This window comes from Heloderma suspectum, chromosome Z (assembly GCF_057233095.1).
Source record: "Heloderma suspectum isolate Gila_16-S chromosome Z, 16-S_ref, whole genome shotgun sequence".
Taxonomy (NCBI): Eukaryota; Metazoa; Chordata; class Lepidosauria; order Squamata; family Helodermatidae; genus Heloderma; species Heloderma suspectum.
This window is the reverse complement of record NC_139476.1, coordinates 6,967,190-6,986,826: the sequence shown is the minus strand read 5'-3', so window position 1 is coordinate 6,986,826 and position 19,637 is coordinate 6,967,190. Positions and strand designations below refer to the sequence as shown.

Here is a 19,637-nt window from a genome sequence, read left to right as displayed (position 1 = left end):
AGACAGGGCTTAAAATATTCCAATATCAGGAGGCTAGGAATGCATCTCCCCTGATAGTTCTGCCCCAGTTGTGTAAAAGCGTGAAGCTTCGCAGGCAGAAGGTCCTGGATTCAGTCTCATCGCCCAGTATAAAAGAATCTTGAATAGCAGGGCTGGGAAAGATCTTTCCCTGAGTCCACAGAGAGTTGGTTGCCCAGAGCAAAAACAATGCTATGGGCGAGATGTGTCCAGGTATAAGGCAGCTTCCCGTGTTAATAAGAGAGCTGCACGGTTTAAAAGGTTTTCCCCCAACTTTAACCTGTGGAGACTAGTTTTAAAGCAAGGTGAGGAACTGGTGGCCCTCCAGATGTTGTTGATCTCCCCGCTGCGATCAGCCCCGGCCAGCGTGGCCTATGGTGAAGGATGATGGGAGTTGCAGTCCAACAGCTTCTGGGGGGCCACAGGTTCCCCACCTCAGCTTAAAATTTCCTTGTGCTTCCAGACAGCTCCTGGCACTACCAGTTGAGAGACATCGAGCAGTTGTTCCATCTTTTCCTCCTTAGACACTTTTTTTGTGGAAAGAGAAAAGATGGAAGAAGTGGTGTGAAAACACAGGAGGGTTACAGACAGAAGATGAAGATGTCTGGACTCCCCGTAAAATTCCTTGAATGAGGCAGAGCAATTGTAGGGTGAATGCCTCGTCTGGAAGCACCCACTGCCCCCTGTAGTCTGGATGCTTCAAAGGTTCCTCAGTCCCCCAGTCATACCAGTTTGTGTCGAGGTGCAATTGCTGGTGCGTTTGGCTTATGAAGCCTACAGCAGAACAGAGGTGGAATGACCAGCTCATTCTATACGAGCCTGTCCATTTATTGCAGTCCTCATCCGAGGCCTGTCAGGTAGGTGCCGCTCAAGCAGTCATAGAGTTTCCCAAGAGACATTCCCTCTGTGCCTGCTCTCCATTTGCCTTGACACCAAGTGAAACAGTTTTGTGTAGAAGCATCTCTTGCAAGGTCTTTCTTCTGCTGTTTCAATGCTGCTGCTAGAGTTGTTCTCCTACTCCACACATTAGGAGGCTGGTCTTTTGAAGGAGCCTTTGGCTAGTGGCTGGACCAGAAAGCACCTCTCCCTTCCTCCCTAGAGCCAATCTTTCTCATGCCTCTGGCATTAAACGACTGCAGGTTCTTGGCCGGGTATGAAGAGACATTCCCCCTTCCCTCCCACACTTGAGATGGAATAATTATTTTAAGAAGAAATTTGCTAACTGTTCTTCTTTGTATAAATACTTTTCTTCTGAACAATTTTATCAGGAGCACCTTTTTTAAAATTGGAATGTTTTTCATGTATCCATTTATGCATTTACTTATAAGAATCTGTAGCCTAGCCCCTTCAAGCAAGTTCCCAGGATGGCTCCCCCGCCCCCAAAGCACAATTCTAAAACCATTTAAAACATACCCCAGACAGAAAAAAAAATGTAAAAATAGCATGAATGAAAACATGAGCCAGAGATAAAACTGATTAAATTAAGCCATTAAGAAACTTTGGGAGAGGGAGTGGGCGAAGGTAGCAAAATGACAAGAGTAGGAAGCAGGTGAGTCTCCCTGGAGAGAGTACTCTATAACCAGGACATCACCACCAAGAAGTCACACCTCTGGTGGCAGCAGCACCTGGGGAAGAGCTTCTGTTGAAAACCTTGTTGTGCAGACAGGCCGTGAAGGTTTGAGGCCTACAGAGGCAAAGGGGAAAAGGTCAGGCTTAGAGGCCTGGAGTTTTCTGTTGGGAGGGGGCAGCCCTGAGAAGAGTAGTTTCATTTCTCCGGTTAAGTTTCTGCTTCCATTCCCCAGTTAAGTTTCATTTCTTCAGGTCTGAAGGAGTACTTTTGGTTTTGAGGGAGGAGGGTATATAAAGAGAGCGAGAGAGCCCATGAGAGCAGAGTCAGAAGACCAGAGCAGGAAGGCACAGCCTAGAGGAGTCTAAGTGCAGCTAGGGCAAAGGAACTTGTCTTTTGCGACTTTTATTTTCTCTTAAGGCATTTAGTATCACTCAGCTCTATTGTGTAAATACCTTTAATTGTAATTTGGTTGCTCTAAATCTACTAATAAACTGTTGTGGTTAAACCCCATGTCTAGACTGTCATCACCCCACATCTACAGCCTAAACCCCATGTTACTGGGAAGGGGAAGTTTAAAAGAAGGAAGGTGGGACTCTTAAGGAGGCAAGAGAGCCTTAAAGGAGTTCCTCAGGGAGTCCAGGTCACAAGGGGAACCCTGACACAGGCACCTGTGGAGAAATAGGGAGAAATAGGGATGAAGTGACAAAAGCCCTGATATATAATTCTCCCCCCTGCCTCCTTTACACAGGTTTTTCTTATATGTCTGGCGCCATGTCAGTCAACGGGACTCTTCCAAACAGCCCCGCCCAGCTAAATCATGGCATTGATCACACAGCTCTAGAGGACGTGTCCAGTTCAGGAAGCTTGTTCAACTCAGCAGGGTCTCGAAGCTCCACTCCGCAGCACCCCACCTTGCTTATGATGCCTTCACGAAGTTCCGGGCAAAACTCCCCTGCCCATCAGCACTCTGCAAGCCCCAGGCTGAACGGGACCTCTCAGAGCCTTGGAGGGGTCCTGCAATACGTGGAGACTCAAAAGATGTTTGCTGACGGCACCAGGGCAGATCTGCAGCCAGAGCCGGCCTTCTCCGATCCCGAAAGCGAGGGCAAGAGAAGAATCATCTTCACTATCTCCCCTGCCACAGGAACCATTAAGCATTCTCCATCAAACAAGCACAGCCCCCTCACAGCGAGCATCCGGATGGAGTGTGGCCAGGCGTATGTGCAGGATGGGAAGAAGCGTGGGCGGAGGAAGCGATCCTCCACGGGAACGCTGAACGTGAACTCCGGGGTGTCTCCAAAACGCAAATCGTTGCCCACGGTGGCCGGGCTCTTCGCGCAGTCGTCAGGGTCTCCCCTGAACATCAACTCCATGGTGAGAATGGAGGCATCAGGCTTTGCAGTTCTAAGGTTGGACTGTTTAGGCAGCTGCTTGATCCGAGCGACCTGGTGTGAAAGGTGTATCTGGAGATGGACCATATCTTAGTGGTGGAGTATGCAGGTGGTCCCAAGCTTGATCCCTGGCATCTTCCCTCAAAATGGGTGCGGGACCTATTTCAGCCCGAGGGCTGGATTCCGTTTTGGAGAAGCTCTCAAGGGACCACATTCCGGTGGTGGGTGGGGACAAAGGGGCAGTGGCAAAATGCCAGTAGATTTTCACTTAATTTTTCAGGATGAGGAAGAACTGCACAAAATCCTAGAAACCACCAAATGATCAGTGGTTGTGGGGAAAGGGGCGGGATGATCTGGGGAACCTTGGGGGGCTGAATTGGAACCCCAGGCGGGATGGATTTGGCGAGCCCTTGGAGAAATTATGCTGGGCTAGTTGAGCACACAGTTTGACTTAGTATACAGTTGCTTCTCATATTCCTGTGACAAATCAGAAGGTGGTTCCTTGGATTTTTCCTCCCAGCTTGCAAATGTGACATAAATGTAGGCGTGCGTAGGCAGGCTGGGGCCAGTGAAAGTTTGTACAAACCAGGGACTTCTGCGGAGTTATTTGCAAGGCTGGCTCAAATGGCACATTGGTGTGTGAGGGACATGTGAGTGATTCTCCTCAGGAATCTTCTCATTCCCTAGGGAGGTGGTGGGCTCTCACACACTAGCGGCATTCAAGACAAGGCTGGACAGCCATCTGTCAGGGATGCTCTGACTTGGATTCCTGCATTGAGCAGGAGTTTGGACTCGATGGCCTTGTAGGCCCCTTCCAACCCTACTGTTCTATGATTCTATGATTACAGATGAGTAAAAAGATGGGCAAATCTTAAAGATCTGTGGTGATACTGTCAGGGTTGGATTGGAGCCCGTAGAGCCGCAAAGCAGTTCTGATTCTGAGGAAGAGATAGAAACTGTGGGAGAGGAACCTGTGCACTGCTCAGAGGTGCCGCCGGAGGGAGAGCCCCTCCCTGCTCACATTCATGAGAGTGGTAGCGACCCTGGCAAGCAGTGGGAAGGACAATTGGAGCTTTGGGCGCTAGGCGCCGGTGAAGGGACAAGCGGCAGATGGAGGGCACCGAGAGGAGGCACTCAGCCCGCTTGGCATGACATCAACAGCTGCGCCCCAGTGCCCCACGGGAAAGGGGCAGACTTTCACCTCCTAGCTCTTAAATCCAGAGGTTTCCCTCCTCTGTCCTATGGAGATCAACTGATTTCACTAAGGCTAGAAACATCTGGTAGGCAGCTCTCTAATGTTTCCCTCATTAGGTTCATGCAATTAGCATCTGTAAGCATCATTAAGTTGAATGGAAATAAAGCCTTGGAAAAGAGTCCTATCGTCTCTGTGTTGATTCTGGCTACTTGAGGATTTCAGAAGGCAGCAAGGGCACTCCTGACAGATACAGCCTTGTTTTGAGCTATTTCCTCCTCCGTTTTTGTTTAAACTCCAGATGTGATGCTTCCCTGCTGCTGCCACAAGGCCCAGCGTTCATCCGTGGTGGCTGTGAAGGAAATCTGATGTTTTGCACATGAACGCTGTTAAGGATTTGTGAAGCTGTAGCAAGTAGAGCAGGGTGGGAGAGGAATCAATTGCAAAATGGTCTGTTTCAGAGCTGGATAGCCCGGCACACCCTAAAACAGGAGTGGCCAGCAGGCAACTCCTGAAACTATTGTTACCTGGCCCTGAGCAGCAGCCCTACTAACAGTGCAGTGTAGTGGTTAGAGTGTCAGGTGGGGACTTGGAAGACCTGGGCTCATTTCCCTACTTCGCCATGAAGCTCGTTAGGTGCTTCCCTCCCTGTTCCTTTGTTCTTGTGGGTTGTGTCTTTTTATAATCCTGCTGGCAGGCTTACAAAGGGTGTCCTCTTTCACTGGTCATGTGTAAGCTGCTGTGGGAGCCGTTTTTGGCTGAGGAGCAGCATATAAATACTTCAGATAATAAATAAATAGCCATTGGTAGCCCTCTCCCCCTCCTTGAGCTTGTCCAGTGGCTTTTTAAAAATGTCTCTGCACGTGTCCCGTAATTGTGGATCTGTGTGCTGACTTTATATGCCTCCGTACAATAAAGGTGGTGATGGTTGGGTTATCAACAAAATATACTCCTGGTCCTCCCTCTGAATAATAGTAGGCTATAGAAGTTGGCCTGCCTTATCTTAGATTGTAAAATCTTTTAGCCAGCTCTTTCTTTCCCTTCTTCCCCAGCCTCCCTAATCCTTAACATTTTCTGTCTTCTCCTTTCCTCAGGTCAGTAACATAAACCAGCCTTTAGAAATAACAGCCATTTCTTCCCCTGAAAACTCCCTGAAGAATTCTCCTATTCCATACCAGGACGACGACCAGCCACCGGTGCTGAAAAAGGAGAAGCCCCTCATCCAGACCAACGGCATCCATTACTCACCGCTGACTTCTGACGAGGAGCAGGGCTCGGAGGATGACCGCAACAGCACCAGGTGAGCAGAGCCAACGTGCTGCTGTAGCGGCTGTTCTTGCATTAGGGGCTGCTTCAAGTGTCGTATGACGTCAAATCCCACAGTGTTCTTCCCCAAAATAATGAGATGGGACCTGCTCCCTTTACCTTCCGAGGTACACTGCGTTTTCAGCATTTCAAAAACACAGTGCTGCCTCTCTGTCCTTTTGGTAGAAACTCTGGCTGTGCCCTGGCCATCTCTTGCCTTGCTGATTCCAGATATCTTCTCTCTGGACTTCTATTGCCTGCCCTTTGCCCACTCTCATCGAGTGCTCTGCTGCCAAAATCAATCACCTCTCTTGTTGATCTGACCACACAGTGCCCCTCCTTAAATCCACACATTGCCTTCCTGTCCACGCCTGGATCCCGCACAAGCGCCTTGACTTCGCTTTTAAAGCCCTCCATGGCCATCCCCGCCCCCACCCCACACAACTTCTCCCCTCTTCTATTCCAGTACATCTCTGCCCATGTGACCATCACTTTTCCAACTGCACCACCCTCAGCTGTCTGAAAGTCTCCTGCTCACTCAAAAGACCCTGCCTTTTCTCCATTGCTGCACCATATGCTTAGAACTGCCTCCTTAGAATACCTGTGTTATGCCACCTCTCTTACTTTCCTCAAATTCTTCCTCAAAATCTCTCTTTTCCGTTAAGCCTCTGGCTCATTTCCTTCATTCCTGTGCCCTACTGTCACTAAAATAACTGCACGTTCATGCCTTGTTTCCCCCTAGGGCCTTTGTGGTTTCCGTTGTGTCACATTTTAGGCTCTGAGCTCCTCTGGACAGGGACTCTGGAAAGTGCCAGGCACATGGATAGCACCGCACAAATAAATAACAAAGAAATGGACGGTGGGGAACCTGAACTGTCCAGAATGCACAGTGGTGACTCTGCTCACATGCTGGGAAATGGAGCATAACTGTCTATCAGTAAAATATACTTTAGATCAACCATTTTAGTAAGGAATGAAAGAAATAACTATGCTGGGAATCTTACAGAGAGGATGAAAAAAACATTTTTTCTGATGCCTTCATTATTTCCAGACATTTTACATCTCTAGTCTTTCTATAAAAGTGCTCTTATTACGCAGCTTTTAGAAATCATTCTGGGGGGAGTAGAGGCTGGGCAACAATATTTAAATAAAATTCTAAAGGAAAATATTTCATAATCCAAAGCTGTTTGATTTTTCAGAAAGAACAAAAGCAGTCAGAAAAATACAGAAAACCTTTCCCCCCCTGAATTTTTCTGTGTTTTTCCCGGACCTTCACATCTCTGTGTCTGGCCACTTGACCTGGCCGTAATTATCCAGACCCTGTCAACAACATCTAGGCTAGACTATTGTAACGTGTTGTATTTGAAGCGTGCGTAATGACAGTTTGTGCACAATGCGGTAGCCAGAGCATTAATTGGGACTGTTTACTGTGAACGCTTTAAGCCGGTGTTGAAGGACCTCTTCTGGCTGCCTGTTGATTTTTGGTCTCGACACAGGTAGCAGCATTGACTTTTTTAAAAAAGAAGAAGCCCTAAATGGGCTAAAAGAAGAAGCCCTAAATCTGGTGGACCATCTGTGGAAACCTTCCTGTGGATTAAGTTAATCTTTGGAGGCCCTTCTCTGACTGTGCATACCTTCCGAGGCAGCTGAGATGGCTACTAGAGAGAGGGCTTCTTCAGTGATGGCCCCCAAATTATTGAAATCCCTCCCTACCTAGAGATTTTTTGCCCGCTGTCTTCATTATTGGCCTCAGGGCACCAGATGAAGTCCAGCCTGTTCTTTTGAGCATTTGTTGGCTTTCCTGGCCGCTCCTTTTTTATTGATTTGACTGACAACAGAAGCAAAGAATTACCAGTCACAGCATTTATCTTTAATAATGGGGGTGGGGAAGACAGCTTTTCATTAGAATCGTTATGGCAGCTATGTGCAAAATAAAGTTCCTGAGGGACAAGAAGGATTTGTTCTTTCAACAGAGGAGGGTTACCAATCACAGTGTTCCCAAATGAATAAAGTACTTCTTAATCCGCTTCATTTGTTTGGTCTCTGTGTAATATATTTTTTTTTCTTCTGATATGTGATTTTTTTTTGGTAGCTGCTTTGTGGCTTACGTGACAGATGGAGTATAAATCCCTAAAATAAATAACCCCCTTTCTCCTTCTCCATTCCTAGAATTGAGAGAAAAATTGCAACGATATCGCTGGAAAGCAAATCTCCACAGAAGCCAATGGAAAACAGTAAGTTTGGAGGCCGTTGGTGTATATTTTTAGTGTCTAGAATGTCAGCATGGCTGGGTTGTCTTGTACTGTCCACTGCAGGCACCGGGATGAGGGTGGGGAGCGTTCCGTGTGGTTGGACGGCCTGTAGCAAGAGCATCTATGATGAAATGGAAATGTTTTTCTTTTTTTGCGGGTAGACATGTGTTTTGAGATTGCCTTCTGCCCAGTATTTATTGCACTTGTATGGGGGAGTGGTGAGTGAATATTGGCTGCAATGACTCAATGATGAGGTAAAGGCGCTCTGTGTAATGTCTGTAGCTATTCTTCCAGAGTCAGAGACAGTCTTCCTTGCTGCCGTATTTCTGTCAGTTTTCCAAAGCAGCAAGTAGGGAGTCCCTTATTCTGAAAGCAAGCTCTTGTCCTTTAAATGGAAGATGTCATGTCACAAAGTTAAAAGCCTGTTTTTCAGGGGTGAGGTAGGGGATTAGGTGGGGCAGATCAGCGCTCCAGGTGTGTAGGGCATTTTGCCTTGTGGCCCTGTACGCTTATTAGCATTTTTACCCCACTCTTCAGCCAAAAAATCCTCCCGAAGTGACTTACAAAGCTCAGTAGTGAGACAGTCCTCTATAAAAGACACAACAAAAAAAGGAAAGGGATGAGGAAAGAAGCAAACTCAGCTACTTGTTATCCCGTTCTTATAACAACCAGCTTAAATGGGGACAGTTCAAGGAGAGGAGGAGCCAGCAGTTGCTGGTCTCTGAGCAGAGCTGACGGAGCAGTCCTGCTTCCCATCTCGTCCTCTGCTGCAGCCAGATGGAATGGCAGTTGCTGGACAATGCTTGACGGAAGGAGGAGCCCGGTGGAGCGGGCTTCTCCGCAAAGCTGATGGTGGCTGTGCTCCTCTTCTCTCCTTTGCTGCAGCCTGAGGGGTGGCATGGGGGATGATAAAAACCCCACCTTAAAATAACAGGGAGAGCAATCCTGTGGCCCTTAGACAGGTTTGCAGGGCCATAGGATAGTTCTGATTCCTGGATCCAAGGTCGAAAACAGCACTCCGACCTCGGACCCCAGAGTCCAAGCCCCCTTCGTGGCTGGCACAGAGAGAACCGCGCTGGCTGTCTCTCTGAGTTCGCAAAAGTAACCTTGGAGAGGACAGGGAGGGGACTGGGGAAGTGGGAATACAACTGATCCCCCACCTCCATCTCTCCCCTCCTCGACGCCTCAGCTAGGTGGGTGAAAATGCCTCTCTGTCAAAAAAATGCAGAGCGGGGGTGGGGGGAGGCAAAGATCACTTCTGCACTCCTCCTGCTCTGTGTAGGATGCCCATCAGCTTCTGACCTTGGAGGCTGACAGGCATCCAGATAGGATTGCGTCCTTAAAGCATTTTATCATCTTTGCACAGTTCAGATAATTGCATCCCTGCTCAGGAGTGGGCGCTAAAACTTGTCATGCGGTGGCTGTCATTTTTAACATAAGTTGGGGAACCACTTTGAGGAGTATAGGGCAAAAGAGCACATCTAAAGGGCAAAGGTTTAGGAGAGACGAAAGGAAGTACTTCGCACAGCACACAGCTAACTCGGAAGAACTTGCTGCTTAAGATGTGGCAAAGGCAACTAGCCAAGGGGGCTTTGACAAGTTCATGTGTGAAGATAAAGACAGCTAAATGAAGCTTCTCTGTTCTGAGACACTCTGCCTCCTTATACCGGACATTGGGGGCTTGTGGTAGAGAAGGCCATTGCTACTTTGCATTTCTCAATGATACTGGCTGGCTGCTGCTGGAAACTGGAATGTTGGGCAAACTAGACTTTCTTTCTTTATGTATTTATTTGCAGTATTTTTTTATCCCACTCCTTAGCCAAAAAGCCTGCTGGAGCGGCTTATGTGCAATCACTAAAACAAGACGGCCCCTGCTTACAGGCTTACAATCTGAAAAGACGCGGTACACAAGGAGAAAGGGTTGGGTGGGAAGAGGAACAAGTTAAGTAGTCTTTCAGCAGGGCTGGTGGCATGGCCCTGCCTCTCCTTTCACCTCCCTCTGTTACAGCTTGCTGGGATGGCTCCTGGTGGTGACAGCTGGTGGAGGAGGAACCTTCATGGGGAAATCTTTCCGCAAGGATGATCCGATCCAGTTGGGCTGCTCTTCCATTCCTGTTTGTGGTCAGGCTAGGCTGTCTGGCCAAGTCCTCCTCTCCCACCATGGTGGATGTTAACAAAACAGGGTTTGGTATATTGCATGCAGCCACTCCTGGTTATGGGATTTTATAAGCCTGCTAGTTTCCGGATGCAATGTCTTTTTGGAGCATGCAGGGCACGAAACTGCTGATTTTCACACAGCCCGAAGCGTAAACATGCTTTCCCGAGACTGATGCCTACAAAATTCTCTCTCCCTCTCTGCAAACCAGGCATCAGCTTAGCCGGGAGAAAACCAGCCAGTGAGAATATGAACAGCAGCAAATGGAAGTCGACCTTTTCTCCAATTTCGGACATCAGCCTGACCAAAACAGTGGACAGTCCGTTGCAGGCATCGGTGGCGTCCCTGAACCAGAACTCCCTCTTTGCTTTTAGGCCGTCCTCTGAGGATGGCTTGGTTTCCGACACCAAGGCTGCGGCCCATGCCAGGAAACCCCCTGCCCCCTCTGGTCCTGGGTCTGACGGGCTCAGCCAAAGTACCAGCTCCATGAATGGGTTCACGTACAACAGCGGGCTGTTGGTAGAGGGCGGTTTACACAGCTTTATTGACGGTGCTTCGCTTCCACATAAAGCCGCTGATGTGGCGGCTGCACTGGGGGGCTCCTCGCTGAGCTTTCTGGTGCAGCGGAACAAAGAGCCCGGGGTCTCTGAGACGAATCCTTTCTTGAGCAAAAGGCAGCTAGAGAGTTTGGGAGCCGGGAAGGGGGAAGACTTGAAATGGCCAGGGCCCAAAGGCAAGGAGGGCAGTGAACTGAGCGTCCGCCTGGGGGGCTCTTTGGACAAGGCCTCGGCGCTACATCCCAGCAAAATTGGCAAAGGGCGGGAGCGGGACATGGAGCTCAAGAATGGCCACAACCTCTTCATTGCTGCCACTGCTGCACCCTCTGGTGGCCTTCTCCACGGCAAAAGCCTCTCGGCGGCCGCCCCTGGCAGCATGCCCGTCACGGCAGCCTCCGCCCAGACGCACCACCCCTTCTTGAATCCGTTAACCAGCGGCTCGCCATTCCCCCTCGGCCCGATGGTGACAAGCTCATCGGTACTGCAGTCCTTCCTTACCTCGATGCCAGCCGCCGGCCTGGTCCACGTTTCATCGGCTGCCACCCGCCTGACCAACTCGCACGCTATGGCAAGCTTCGCTCCTGGGATGACAGGTGGAACGGTTGGAGGTAGGCAGAGTTAGAGGCTCTTCTCTCCCAAGGCAGGACAGGGGTGGGGAGAGCAGATTGCTGTAAGGGAACGGAAGATGTGTTTGAAGGGCCAGCAGCCGTGTTTACGTTATCTCCGTTCTGAGAACGATTTTCCACATTGGTTTATCCACCTATGAATTTCTGCCCTGGAACTCTGTGTGTCTCAGTTAATTCAGGTGTGTGGGGGGGTGTCTTCTAAAGTTCACATCGTGAGGCGTGGGGGCCTTGGTTTTTGGTTTGTGTGAGGTTCCATCATGGAACCCCTAGATCAGCTCCCCCACCCTGTCCTGGTGCTGTCCAGATGTGTTGGACTACAACTCCCAGAATCCCCCCAGCTAGCCATGCTGGCTAAGGGATTCTGGAAGTTGTGGTCCAACACATTTTAAGGACACCAGGCTGGGGAAGGCTGTGCTAGATCTTCAGGGAGCCCTCTTCTAGAGTTGCCTGTAAACTCGGGTGCCCGAATGGTCTGGGAAATCACTTGTGGTAGGAAGCTCTTTTCCCCCTGAGAACAGGTGCCTGAAGCGACCTGCCTTGGTGGCTGGCCCTGGGAAAGGGCAGTAGCTTTCTGAATGGCTCTAGTTAGTTGGGGTCATCACTGCCAAAAGGTTGATCTAGACTGGGGATTCCTGCCAGGTCTCTGACTCCATCCACAGAGCCCCCCCCCCCTTTCCAGCACTTCTGGAACCTGCAAGGAGGCAGGTAAGTGAGCTGCTCTTCTGCCTGGGTTTTGTACCTTTGCTGCTCATTGCCCTGCTGCTGTCCTCACATGCTGTGTATCATGCATCAGGCTGAGGTCACAAAATTTTTATTTTTTTGCTTGCTCACTCGCTCGCTTTTTTGTTCCGTTTTGCTTCTCTCGCTGTGACCTATACAAAGTCCATCTGCTGAGGGTTTTTCTCTCTCTCTCCCGTTTGCAGGTATTTTTAACCATGTGGTGCCTTCTGCCTCCTCTTCCTCCTCCACTCCCTCCCCTTCCACTTCCTCTTTTTCCGCCTCCACCTCTTCTCTCCAGTTTGGAACCACCCTTGGCAACGCTGCCGCTTCCAGCTGCACGGTGCTGAGCTTGAACCCTCTGCAGGTTGGGTCCGGCTCCCCGTCATTCCATGCGCCCCCTACCACAGCGCCATCTGGCGAGGCCCAGCACCTCAGCCGAGCTCCAGCACATTCCTCCCTTCGTACCCCGCCTCCCCCTCCTCCAAATGTCTCATTACCACCACCTCCTCCCCTCCTCACGTCTAACTCCGAACCTGTCCTCTTGCAGAGCTTGTCCTCCCTGCCCGCCTCCGAGGCTTTCTTGCCGCCATCCTCCACCGCTAACTCCGCTTTGTCTATTAAGCTAGCTTCTCTTCAGCACAAAACCTCCCGCCCCTCCTTTACTGTTCACCACCCGCCTCTGCCCCGCTTGGCGCTGGCGCAGGCCACGCCTGGGATGCCACAATCCAATGCAGCTGGCACCTCCGCCATGTGGGTCACCCTTGGCATGCAGTCTCCTTACGCTTCGCACCTCTCTGGGGTGAAGCCGCGATAAGGAGTCCGGCTTAGCTTTTGAGCGTTGGTGCTCTGTAAGGTAAGGCCGGTGTGGGGTGCCTGGGGTTGGGGTGGGTGGTGGTCGGCCATGCTAAGAAGCGGAATTGTGTGCTGTCCCTTCCAGATTTATGTTTGGCCACTCTTTCCCAGGGCCATAAAGCCTGAGACCTTGAGAACAAGCGTTCGCTCAGTGGAACCTCGGAAGCAGCCTTACGCCGAGTCAGACCCTTGGTCCATCCCCGTATTGTCTGCACCGACTGGCAGCAATGGCTCTCCAGGGTTTCAGGCAGGACTTTTTCCTGCCCTGCCTTCAATCCTGCCGGGGATTGAACCTGGGACCTTCTGCATGTGAAGCAGGTGCACTACCACTGAGCTACGGGCCCTCTGCCACTGTGTACAACGTGGTAGATCCCCTGCTTTGCATGCAGAAAGTCCCGGGCTCAGTCTCTGGCATCTCCAGTTAAAAGGAACCTGGAGCAGGTGAGGGGAAAGACTCTTCTCTGCCTAAGGCCCTGCAGAGCTGCTGCCCGTCAGAGTTGACAGTGCTTGGCTAGATGGCCCCAAGGCCTGACTTGCCAAAAGGCAGCTTTGTACCGCCTGAACACCCCAAGGACGTTGAGGGCTGGTTTAGCACTTGTCCTGCGGTGCACTGGCTCAAACACAGGATGGAGCACGTAGGGAATTGATAAGTCTCAGCCAGGGGGCCGTGCCACGAATGCTTCCATGTGCCTCTTTTGCCGTGTGGCAGCTGCACAGTTTTCCACACGTGTGGAAATGTTGCTGCTGAAGATGAGGACTTCTGAAGTTGTAGCACTAAAGACTTTGGGGTTTCATTTCAACTGAGGCTGTACAGGGTGCAGAGGGAGAAGCGAGTCCACGTATTCAGCCACAAATGTTTTTACTGTCCTGATTGACGGTGGAAGCAATTTGGGCCACGTCCAAAGCCTGCAGGAGAAAAACCCAAACTCTGCCTCATGCCATTATGTAGTTTTTCCTCTTGTCCATCCACTTGTCCATCTTTGCCCCGTCTTTCTTCCAAGTTGCTCAGAGCAGCTAAGGTGGTCCACCTATTTTACTCTCTAAACATCCTTGTGAGAGGTGGGTTAGGCTGAGAAGCAAGTTACTGGCTCAAGGCCAGTCCAGGAACTTCATGGCAGAGCACAGTTGTGTCTTTTTTTAACCCTCACTTCCCTGGTCAAAGGGCAGAGCCTATGCAAATTATTCTTGTTTTTAGATAATTGGGGACCATGCTGGCTCTCAAAAACGTCACAAAGCTGCTTCCCCTACTTTTCTCTCCCAGAGTTAATTGCTTACTTGCTGTCTGAGGAACTGTGCTTCCATCCTTGTATTGTGCCATTTTGACAGCTAGGAAGGCTGTACGCTACAGTGGCAAACACAACAGAAATAGAGTTATAAAGCAAAACTTCACATCAGATCAGCTGTAGAAGGTAGAAGCCAAAATGTTTTGCTTTAAAACTTCAGTATTTATGTTGTGTTAGTTACTGAAATAAATATATGGTTTAAGTCAGAGGTGGGCAGCTTTTGACCTTCCGGAAGGCCTACAACTCCCATGATCTCTCATTGTTGGCTATGCCCCTACAACTCCCATGATCCCTCATGGTTGGCTATGCTGGCTAGGACTGACTGCAGTCGTAGGCTAAAACATCTGGAGGGCCACATGTTGCCCACTTCTGGACTTTAAGTGATTAGCTGCATCCTTCTGGGATCTCGAACAAACTTGTCTGAAGTGCCTTAAAATGCTTTGATGCTTTAACAATCTCTCTCGTGCTCTCTCCGTAATTGATACCTTCTGATTTTTAAAATGCCAGCCTCAAAGTGAATTGCATCCTCTTCTTCTCCCCTTCCCTTCTTGTCTCACAGGTAACTAGGGCTTCTACCTCAACCCAGCGTGACCTATGCAAGGAAAACGTGGACCAACTTCTCTCAGCTTCCACCGAAGGTGCTCGCCTCGACTGCTTAAGGGTTTCTGCTTCTCCCCCACCCCTTTTTCTTTTACTACTGGACAAAGACATAAGTCATAAACATAAAACCGGAGGAAAGGAAATGCTACTGTGAATCTAAGTTAAATATACAGAGAGATATAAATATATATATTCAAACTGCAGAAGAAAATGCTTAGAAACAGCTCCAGTTTGTATTGTTGATAGTTTAGATATTTATATATTTTTAAATGTTGAAAACACACTCACACAGTTTTTTTGGTTCCACCTGAAGTTGAACTGAAAAAAAAAAGGAAGACTTTAACAATGAAATAACAATTCCTTCTGAAAGGAAGGACTGGCTCACCAGCGGAGATGTAACAAAGCTTCTCCTGGTGCTATTGACATCCGACAGACTGTGCCTGTCCAGTCCAACCCCGTGGTGCTTTTTCTTTTTTTGTCCTGGTGGGGATCACCAAGACCAAGCCACACTGCTCCTGCACATTGTTTGGCTTCTTATTTATCCTGCCTGCTCCCGTTGACATATGCCAACTGACTAGTTTTAGTAGTGAAGCAGGGAGGCAGTGAAGGGTGGGGGGGTCAGCTCTTTTGAAAGCTGCTTTATGTGTATATATATATATCTCCAACCATTGATGGTAATGCATATTGCAAGCAGAAAGGTGATAATCACATGCACACGCGCGCACACCCATTCCAGCCCCCAGACAGAATTCAGCTACGGTGCTCATGTGTGGAACCTCCCCAAGAAATAGGTATTCAGACACACAGGTGCGTTTTGAAGGGGTGCTTTGCCTTAACTGTGTAACAGCCAAAGGGTTACATTAAAAGAAGAGGGGCTAATTCGCAGGGGCAGGGTGGTGGTGATCTTCTCTTGGGCTGCAGGCATGGATGATTATTGATGTGGTCCCTGCCATTCCAGGTCGTTGGTTCACTTTGGGCAATTGAGTATTGGAAGGCATTTGTATTTGACCGGACACCATAGGGTGATTGCCCACATCCATTCTGACCCTGTAAGCCTTGCCAGAGAAGCCTCTGTCTTCATCTCCCAGGTCCACTTCCCCTCTATTACACTGAGGCCTTCTGGATGTTGTTGGACTCCAGCTCCCATCAGCCCTCACTAGCATAAAACCAGAGGAAGGGAAGATGGAGGTTGTAGCCGCAAGTCCAACCCCCCACTAAAGACCTCAGTGGTTTTAGTTTCCTTCCTTCTTTTCCTTGTATTTTTTTTTTAATGATTGTGTTTTCCCTTCGTTTTTGACATGCCATCTTTTGGGTTTTGCATTGCTTGGGAAATCCAGTCTTTAAGTTCTCACAAGGTGGACGGTCATCCATCCAATGAGGTTTGTCCTCCCTTGGGAACACAGGGCAACCTTAGGGTGGTTGACCTGCTCCCTGGTCCTTAGGAAGCAGGGATATTCCCACCCACCCTGGTGCTCTCCTGCAAGCCCCCTTCCTAGCAGGTGCGCCCCTGAGACTAACTGGTTCAGAGGGTGTTGGCTGCACACGTGTGCAAGCCCCCAAGGCCTCTGGGGTTGGTCAGACCATTTTCAGTAGAGCTTGAGAAAGCAGACAAGCGAATCTTCTGCTGGGCCAGCTGCTTTAAGCTTCACTTATTGGGTTTGTTCGTTCAGCATACAAGGTGCGTGTGTGTGGGGGGGGTGTTAGCAAGGTTTTGATATTTGATCAAGAAACAGCTTCGCCTTTGTACGTTTTATCAACTTAAGTGTGTGCCTGCTCCTTTTTTTTTGTACTGCTTTTGCTTTTAAGTAGGGGTTTAATGTTATTTCACACCCACATCAGAGAAAACGCACACCACAATCGAACTAAATTTTTGTATCATACTTAATATATTGGGTGCATTTAAAAAAAAAATGTAATTTGTGACTTGGGTGGTCAGTGTACAGGGGCGGGGAAAAGCACACCACTTCTGGGATGCAACACGTATTTTATACCGATGTGGTGACAACATTTATAAAAAAAAAGATTTTGTATGTTTTTCATTTATTTTTATTAGATTGCGTTCATAGTAAAACGTGGCGGGAGTGTAAAGGGTTGTTTTTTTATTTATTCAAGTGCATAAAAGCAAGGAAGGGAGGATAATAAAACTTCTCTGGGTGGACCCTTGCTCTAAGTCTAGGGTAGAGCCAAGAATGAGCAAGAGTTGCAATAATAACAGAAGTGACACTTCAGCAGTGTGAGGTAGAAACACTTCAGTGCTCCGATGTCATAGAAAATAAGCTCGCAAAAGGTTGTTCGGGGGGGGGGGGTGGCGACGAGGTCACATCAGAAGTGCTTGGTGTCTTCTCTCCCCACCCACTCCGATTTCTGACAGCTTTGGAATACATATCTATATTTCCCCTTCAACGCATCTAAGCTCTGTGTTGCTCTGTTGCACAATCCCATTTTGTCTCCTCTTTTACACATGAGCTCTTGGGTTGGCAACACCTCTCGGGCAGACCTTGCTAGCTTGGAGGACCTCTCTGGATGTCCCGCATTACAACTTCCGGCAACAATATTCAAAGCCCCCCCCCCCCCCCGCTCCTCCTTCATTCCAGGTTTTACACAAACGTTTACTGTCTTGACTCCTTTGGGGGGGTGGGGGTGGGGTGTTGCCCAAGTGAGGGAGATACTGGTGCCTACTTGGGAGGCTCTTTAAATACTGTTCCCCATACCAAATTCTCCAGTCACCAAGAGAAGGGGGAAACTGGGCTTTCTCCTTTATAAACTGCATACCGCGTCCCCTTATTGCCAGCCAAGGCACCAGTGCAACGTTGTAGGTTCCCCACCCCACGTTTGCGCAATTTTTGTGGAAAGATGCACAGTTTCAATTTCATTTTTTTTATAGCCATCTGGGCATGCTGTGGCCATTCGGCACTCCCCCCCCCCCCATGACTGGCAGCGGGTGCTTGTATGTGGCTTGGCCATGCCACGCTGGTGCTTCTAAGTGCTTTTGCTGTGACTGCCTTGGTCCTGGGAGTTGCATGAAAAGGTCACCGGATCGTAATCCACCTGGGGGGTGGGTAACAGAATGGAGCAGGAGACTGTTTTACACTCCCAAGTGCCTAAGAGAACAAGTTACACTTTAGAGAAGGTTCTGAGACCTTGCAGCTTCTAATGGAAACCATAAACTATGCTGTGAATCCTGAATCCAGGGCAATGCATTACCAGCACAGAAGGACCAGCTGTGTATTGGGAGAGACATCTCAGTGGCTGATGGTTGCTGAACCTTCTCATACTTAACAGAAAATCATTGATTCCTGGCATAGTAGGAATGAGAAGCGGATGCTTGCGGAACCAAAACATGGCTGTGCTTTTCGTACATAGGTTTCCCACCTCTGTTGTATCATCTTTGCGGAAAAAGCCAGTTGACTTGACCATCAAATATCCCTTGTTCACATGCTAGTCTCTTTAAGTGCCATCATCTCACCCTGGTTCCTCTGCTTATCCCATCTTTGGTGGCAGGGTGTGCCATGAGGAAAATCAAGACCTGTATGGTTCTGCTGTCCCTCTCCTCTCCTCTCCTCTCCTCTCCTCTCCTCTCCTCTCCTCTCCTCTCCTCTCCTCTCCTCTCCTCTCCTCTCCTCTCCTCTCCCTTTTTTAGTTTTAAGAAATCTGCTATTGGAGGACACTACGATGAGTATAGACCAACGACAGGGAACCTGCGGTCTGTGGAGCCTTCATGGGTTTCTACAGGATAGGCCAATCTTCCAGCTCTATCAAGGCCAAAGGAGCTCCCATCCTTCATCTCAAGGTCCACTCTTAAGATGCCAGTGGTTTTGTGGTACAGCTGGCCTCTCCTTGGTCACTAAGGTGCTCCCTTCTTAACATGCTGGCTAGGGTTTTTCGTTCTGTTTTGGCACTGCTTGTGAAACCTCTTGATACTGTTGCCCTCTCCTTAGATAGACTGGGTCTCTCTGGTGAGGCTCTTCCTTGAGGAGAGTAGGTTCCAGATTATTTCATGGGACCGTGCTACTCTTGCTTACCCCCTGAACTGCCCTGTAACTTTGATAAGGGATAGGTGCAAGTTCTCTGGCTGCTTCTCACTGACTGTCTCCTTTATTTCCTTGCTCTTTCCTTGTTAATGTCTTGGACTAAACAACTGCTTTGGCAGAGGCCTTATTCCTCTGATGCTACGTTTCAGACATGGAGTTCTACTTTAAGAAGGCCATGGGAACTGTGTTAATTTTAAAAACAACAACTGCACCCATGTTTCTGGACACCATTGGAACTTTTAGCATATGCAGAGAGCAAACTTGACATATTAACAGATACCCATTAAGTAAGTTCAGGCTTCTTAAAACTGGATGCAACTTTGTTCAAGAAGTTCCTTCTGGCTTCTATGAGTGGGGGGCAGGGAGGAAGCAATGGGACTTGGTGTTCCTTAGCTGTGTCAGCCAGTAAGGAAATCACCCCAAATTTATCTTGATTGGTTGGCAAATTCTTGACCACCCATCTTGCTTGGATAACTCTACAGTCTTCTGTTCAGTTGCTACCTAGGCCACATAGGGACTCTTCTCTCTCCAGTCATTTGTGGCACACCCCATATTATCTTGTACTACCACCACCGTTGGAGATTTTTTTTGTGTTATGTTGGCAAATCTTTCCCCCGGAACTGCAGGGCACTGGCTTGCAAATTGTCACCCAGAGAAAATGTGGATGTTGGCCAAACACAGTTGTGGAACCGATCACACTCTTTCTCTCCCTTCATCTCCATCTTTCCTCTCACCACTTTTTCTTGGTCTTTAGTTTTAGCCCTATTCAAATGTTTTAAGTTCCAATGAGCTTAGCTTCTGCTTTTTGCAACCTGTCTCCAGTTGGTTTCAAATCTTTATTCCTAGGTTCGAGATGGAAGTGGGTCTACCCAGTTCTTTCTCATGTGTTGCCAAGTGCAAGGGGAAGAATGGTCAAAAATATACTTCCATGGCGTTTTATTTTAAAAAAAAATACATTGCTTCAGATTTCTCAACACACTGTGTTCTTGGGCAATTTCTGATTTGTCCCTAAACTTGAAAGATCATGTAACTCTTCCCTGCCTCCCCCCCGCCCCTTTTACCAAAATATAAGCAACTTGAAGATG

General features: G+C 48.8%; 1 protein-coding gene and 1 long non-coding RNA gene across 5 annotated transcripts in view; one reads left to right on the top strand and one right to left on the bottom strand.

The window, feature by feature from the left end:
• The window catches only part of DOT1L (DOT1 like histone lysine methyltransferase), an 89,466-nt gene extending 72,911 nt beyond the window's left edge, over positions 1–16,555 (top strand). For 2 of the 4 annotated variants that reach the window (XM_084826143.1, XM_084826141.1), the window contains 5 exons: positions 2,337–2,962; positions 5,266–5,471; positions 7,646–7,710; positions 10,095–11,048; positions 14,481–16,555. In XM_084826143.1, the coding sequence (XP_084682269.1) occupies positions 2,337–2,962; positions 5,266–5,471; positions 7,646–7,710; positions 10,095–11,048; positions 14,481–14,488 (1,859 nt within the window). In that variant the 3' untranslated portion in view covers positions 14,489–16,555. Of the gene's footprint in view, positions 1–2,336; positions 2,963–5,265; positions 5,472–7,645; positions 7,711–10,094; positions 11,049–11,989; positions 12,691–14,480 lie in introns of those variants that run through there. The other 2 variants (XM_084826142.1, XM_084826140.1) reach the window with 2 other exon arrangements.
• LOC146333590 (uncharacterized) lies at positions 8,170–11,108 on the bottom strand. Its single transcript, XR_014786499.1, has 2 exons — positions 10,939–11,108; positions 8,170–10,396 (listed from the first exon to the last, which is right to left on the bottom strand). It is a non-coding gene; the product is annotated as an uncharacterized LOC146333590 (long non-coding RNA).
• Positions 16,556–19,637: the final 3,082 nt, after the last annotated feature.